General features: G+C 40.5%; 2 protein-coding genes across 7 annotated transcripts in view; one reads left to right on the top strand and one right to left on the bottom strand.

The window, feature by feature from the left end:
- LOC104804615 (chromatin modification-related protein EAF1 B-like) overlaps positions 1-2,375 on the top strand; it is an 11,856-nt gene extending 9,481 nt beyond the window's left edge. For 4 of the 6 annotated variants that reach the window (XM_010528940.1, XM_010528942.2, XM_010528941.2 and 1 more), the window contains exons 22-23: positions 1-93; positions 292-2,375. In XM_010528940.1, the coding sequence (XP_010527242.1) occupies positions 1-93; positions 292-1,860 (1,662 nt within the window). In that variant the 3' untranslated portion in view covers positions 1,861-2,375. The remainder of the gene's footprint in view (positions 94-291) is intronic. The other 2 variants (XR_770368.1, XM_010528943.1) reach the window with 2 other exon arrangements.
- A 67-nt stretch (positions 2,376-2,442) lies between these two features.
- LOC104804614 (trihelix transcription factor ASIL1) lies at positions 2,443-3,628 on the bottom strand. Its single transcript, XM_010528937.1, has one exon. It carries the CDS (start codon positions 3,522-3,524, stop codon positions 2,589-2,591), a length of 936 nt encoding a protein of 311 aa, XP_010527239.1. The 5' UTR covers positions 3,525-3,628; the 3' UTR covers positions 2,443-2,588.
- Between the last annotated feature and the right edge of the window lie 2,256 nt (positions 3,629-5,884).

The following is a 5,884-nucleotide window of genomic DNA, read 5'->3' as shown; positions in this document are numbered from 1 at the left end:
ATGCCGAGCACTGGAAATATTCACTCTGGAGTGGGCCCTTCTCAAGGGAACTCTACGTTGAGGCCTCGTGAAGCTATGCAGCATATGATGCGGGTAAGCTATTCAGTTTCTGTGGGTGATATTACTTTGTTTCTCATGTTGGCGACTTAGGCTTATCTAGTCACCACCTGGACTAATAAAAATTCGGGTCTGGTTCTGTTGTATATTTTTGTTTTTTGGGGTCCAGTCTCGAACCAGTTAAACAAGTTTATGAACAACTGAGAAATCAAAAACTGATGTTTTGAGGTTCAGATGCAGGCTGCACAAGGGAACGGTCAGGGGATCCCGGCTTTCAGTGGTTTGAGCGCTGGTTTTACCAACCAGACAACTCCTCCTGTTCAGACCTATCCAGGCCATCTTTCTCAGCCGCCACACGTACTTGGGAACACACATCATCCTCATCTCCAGAACCCTAGCCATGCAACTGGAGCACAACAAGCATTTGCATCCCGTCAAAGGCAAATGCATCAGCGGTGTATGCAGCAACAGCAGCAGTTTCCAGCATCTGGAGCTGCGATGTCACATGGATCACCCCAACCTCAAGTTCCTCCGATATCTTCTTCCCCGCAAAACAGTCCTCTAATGCAATCGTCGCTTGTCTCATCTCAACCACTATCGATGCCTCCAGCAACGACATCTCCTATTATGACAGCCACAGGGCAACAAACCCCACAGAAGCCTCAATTGCCGCCTCATGCTTTGGGTCGGAATCCTCAATCTGGTGTTTCTGGAGCTAACAGTCAAGCTGGAAAGCAGCGGCATCGCCAACTCCAGCAGCAGTTCCAGCAGTCTGGAAGACAGCATCCACACCAGCGGCAACCAACTCAAGGTCAGCAACCAAATAAGCTCTTGAAGGGAATGGGGAGAGGGAACATGATGCAACAGAGCATCTCTGTTGACCCATCAAACCTGAATGGTCTTACAATGGCCCCGGGAATGCAGATTATTGAAAAGAGAGAAACCGCGGTTCCATCTATTCCCTCTCAGCCATCCATCACGGGGACCAACACAGGCACACATCAACAGTCTAAACCACTGGTTCCTTCGCAATCTTCAAATCTTTCTCATCCGCAGCCAAAAGCGTTTCCAAGTACTCCATCTCCTTCTTCTCAACCGGTTCAACCAATGCGTGTGCATGCAGATAATAGCATCCAAGGCCAGGTTTCACCATTGGTGGCGGGTAACTCCTTATCCACATCTGGCCCTTCCGTTTCAATGACAGCCACACCTTCCAACCATCAGCATTTGCTGCAACACCAGAAGCAGGGAAATCAAGCTGCTCAGAAAATCCTCCAACATAATCACCTGGGGAACTCTGACTTGTCAGGGAAATCAAAAACTGTACGTACCCCGGGTGATCCACAGTCGGTAAACAATATCAACCCGATGTTAAATACGAGTGCAACAAAGGGTGTCACGCCTCAGCCTAGTATAGACTCCACTAACATTAGAGCTGCTGTTTCTGTTTCTCCTGCTACCGATTCTCCCCCAAAGGCATCAGAAACACCTTTGTCTGATTCCTCTGTGCAAAACACTGCAACATCTAAAGTAGTTAGCAGCTCTCTTACGGATTCAGTTGGGAGTGATGCAGTGCCAATGTCCGGTCAAGGAATAGGTCAGCAACACTTTCATGGGCTTAACGCCAGGACGCAGAAACCACAGCAAAGGCAGTTGTCTGAGCAGCAGCAGCAGCAGCAGCAGCCAGTACAAAATCAGAAACATCTTCCTGCTGCTGGAAAACCACAGCCCGAGCAGAACTCGCTGTTACAGGCAGCGGAAGAAAACACATGCTCGGGGCCTCCGGACACAAAAGTAGAATGAGGGTGAACAGCGATGATCCAAGTAGCTCAAGTAGCGGTAGATCGTCCGAGGGCATTTGCTTGCCCATTGGACAAAATTGTACAGGTACACTACCAATGATCAAATCTCTGTCCCCAACATCCCTGAGACTAACACGAGCAAAGCAAATGCTAAAAACCTTTGCAGATGGAGAAAGCTAATTGGCAAAGAGGGGCAGCAGATGATGGGAGAAGGTGATGATGATTCTTGCTGGTCTTTTTTGCCTTCCTTTTTTTTAACATAGAGAGAAGGACTCAAACATCATATATATTTTCCCTTCACCATCAATGTAAATTACCACTTTGGCGCCATCTTCCCCCCTTTTGGTCTAGGGAGAGTAGAGAAAACAGTTATAGAGTCGTGTCTTGTACAGGAAACACTCTCCATCTTTTTTCTTACTTCCTTAGGGTTAGGTTTTCATGTGTTAATTGTTTCTCACCCCCTCTTCCAATTGGAAAAAAAAAATTATTAAGGGAAGAAAAATGGTTTCCCCAAAACAGTTTTGTGCATAGAACATGTTCCTTCATTGGCTTCTGTTTTTGGTATCTGTGATTGTAAAACCCAAGGACTTTTAGATTTGTTTAAGTTTTTTTGTTAAATACAAAATCTGAAAGCAAACAGGGGACAAGATAACTTCACAGAGAACAGAACAGAGATTAGACAAATGTGATTTACTTTGATCAAACTCAATGGTATGTTTCAGTAAGAAGTTAGAGAGAGTCATCGAAGGCGTTGGTGACAAAGTGGAGAAGACGACTCTGAGATGTCTGAATCAGTTGGTGCCTTCTCCTCTCCATCTCCGCCCGCTTCCTCTCCATCTCCCTCGCAAACTCCATCTTCCTCCTCTCCATCGCCATTACCCTCTCTGCAAATGCCCTTATCTCTTCCGCTACTTCTCTCTCCCCTCTCCTCCTCCTTTCCACGACCTTCCTCTTCCTCGTCTTCTTCCTCTCTCTTTCTTCGTACCCCCAATACACTGCCTTCTCTCCTCCGCCGCTCGCTGCCGCCCCCGCCGCTGCTGCGGCGAATCTGTTCACCGTTCCGGGTCTTCTCAGTATGTAATTGATGCTCCTTGACTTGTTTCGCCTATCCTCTTCTTCTTCTTCTTCTTCTACATTGTCGTCGTCTTCGTCATCGTCGTTTTCATGACCAGCTTCTTCTTCTTCTTCTTCTTCTTCTTCATCGAAGTAGTTGCTTGCGTTGGGAGGCAACCGGGTCAGAGGCCGAGCCGAGATCGGCGTCTTCGGGTTACTCTCTAGCTCCTGCATCATCGAGTAGTACGGCCACGGCGATGTGGGACCAACTCGCTGCCTCTCGGCTCGGAATCTCTTCCGCATCTTCTCGATCTTGTGCCTGCATTGGGTCGCGGACCGATCAATGCTGGATCGGGCGGAGACGGTGACGGCGATCTCCTCCCAGTGGCCTGATTTCAGAGGCCCTCGTCCCAGCGAGTACCATTTCTCCCTGTATGCTTCGATGAGGAGGAGAGTCTCGTCGTGTGTCCAGAGGAGCGGCTGCGGCTTCCTCCCGCCGTCGGACGACGCGGCGGCCAGGGCTACGACGGTGGTGCGCGGCGGAGGAGGCGTGGTGGTGGAATTAGGGTTTGAAGACGACGGAGAAGAAGACGGCGGCGATGGCGTCGCCATTGTCAACGGAGGAATATTGGCGCTTGTTGGGGGTGTCGTCGTTGTCTCTCTGCGTGTGACCACTTTAATGTGGTTAAATCTACAGAGCACGAAAATACTTATTGGGCTTTTTTTAAAGGCCCAATACACAGCTTCATTACTGTTACAATTTGTATGCATATATGTCCGTATATTTATTATATATTTTAACATTTGAATTCCTAATATTTTTTTGCCCAATTTGATTTGACATTTCAGTTTTTAATCCATTATTTTTACTAGTTCTAAAATTTAGGGTTTGAGAATTTTATATAAACTAAGTGTTATTCCGTACAATAACACTATATTTACCAAAAAATATTAATATTTTAATATATCACGATCTTATGTAAATATATTTTATGATTTTAAGTTAAATATATATTTTTACACATCTAATAACAACAACAGTAAGATCAATACTTGGAACAATCTTTTTGTTAAAAAAATATTATCACTATACAACATTGAAACAAGGTTTTTAGTTTGTTAAAACTTGAAAAGTTATCGATTTCATCATTAGTCATTAGAGAGTGTGTGTATATATACGGTGCAAAGTTTATAATAAAATATTTTAAAATCGTATTTATCATTTCTAAAACTTCCCCATAAAACAAATCTTCAATAAAAAATAATATTACAAGTGATTATTGGATCAATGAATTTCATATTAACTATTTTTTTTAAACGATCTAATCTTTATATAAAGTACCGTGGATTCATGAGGAGTGACACATGTACTATGAGAAGAATATGAAAGATTTTTCAAACAATTTATTACCCATTAATATGACACAATATAATTTCCCATATTCTCAAAAATTGATGCGGACTACGTAATAACTTTATTAATAAATAATTAATTTAGTTTTTGAATTCATTGAACAATAACTACACCCACTAAATAATAACAACACATATTAATTAATTCTAAACTATAAATAGTGTTTATACGTCAATACAACTATCAATCAATTATTTTGATGTTTGAGTGTCTTTGAGATCAATGGCCCACAAGGCGAAAGTCATTCAGGTACACAAAATTCTCCTCCCGATTTGTGTTCTACCGATTTTTATAAACCTAAATCGTTGCATTGTACCGATTTGTCTGGTTTTAGGAAATGGTTGAAGCATTTGAACAAGGTCCCAAGAGTGGAATTCTAGACATTTTTCAAAAAATATATTCATGCCGTTATAGTAAGTATTTAGTTTGATCAATCTTATCCAAAAAATATTATTTTGATGAAGGATTCATATATCGTTATTTTTTTCGGTCGAATTTTCGGTTTATGGGTTTAGGTCGGAGTCAGTCTAATGCTTTTGCAACAACTTCGGAAAATACCAGTGTGACATATTACGCAAGTTCTATCCTTGAAAGAGCCGGTTAGTGACCATATCCAATTTATGAATTCAGTTATTTTTTGAATTTTGTATTCGAAATTAGTATAAAAATCGGTATAATTATTATAAATATCAAAATGTTTATTTATTCTCATGTTTAGGTTTTCCAAGCAGCATCGGAATAATGATACTGTCGATCGTCATGGTATTTTATTTGAGTTTACTTAATTAATTCGGTTTTAGAATCTTTTTGGACCGACATGTGATTTCAAATTGGTTTTCGATTTTTTGTTTTTTTGAAGTTACCGATCTTTGTTGGGTTTGATATTGGTCGACAAAGTGGGACGTCATCCTCTTCTTATGGTACGTTTAACCGTGAAAATTAGATATGTTTCTTGATTTTAACCTAATAAATCGGTTAAGCTAACCAAAAATCGATTTTCTAATTCCATATCGGCTACTGATTCAATTAACCAGCTGAAATATATTTTTATAGTTTTTGGCTTCATCTATGTTTGATATATAAATGTGTATGTGTATCGTATGGTGGTTTTTGAGATACTATTTTATATTTCACAAAGTGATACAAAAGAACTTATGGTTCTCAAAACTTGAAAAAGTAGAAATATTTGCAGTAACAAGAGGAGAAAGATGATAAAAAAGTCAGTTTTTTATAAGTAAATTCTTCGATACAATTGTAAAATATTCGATACGGTTTGCTTGGAAACCCTTTCCATGTTTTTATCAATGTCTTGATGAACAAAAAAATAAGTTAAAACGCTGTTAGACTTTCCAGTTTTTTTGCCTAGATATCTATTTCATCGTGGAAAATAGAAACTGATGGATGTTTACCATAATTTTTTTAATATCTAAATTAAAAAATTTTAATAATAAAAAATTAATTAAACTCCAATCTCTGTAGGAAAAATTTGAAAATGAAAAAGATTAATGGTCAATAACGTTAAGTCAAATTGTTCGATTTATTGTCTATTATTATATTT

This window comes from Tarenaya hassleriana, unplaced genomic scaffold, assembly GCF_000463585.1.
Source record: "Tarenaya hassleriana unplaced genomic scaffold, ASM46358v1 Cleome90, whole genome shotgun sequence".
NCBI classification, from domain to species: Eukaryota; Viridiplantae; Streptophyta; class Magnoliopsida; order Brassicales; family Cleomaceae; genus Tarenaya; species Tarenaya hassleriana.
The sequence above is the reverse complement of the archived record's forward strand: the minus strand, read 5'-3'. Positions and strand labels throughout refer to the sequence as shown.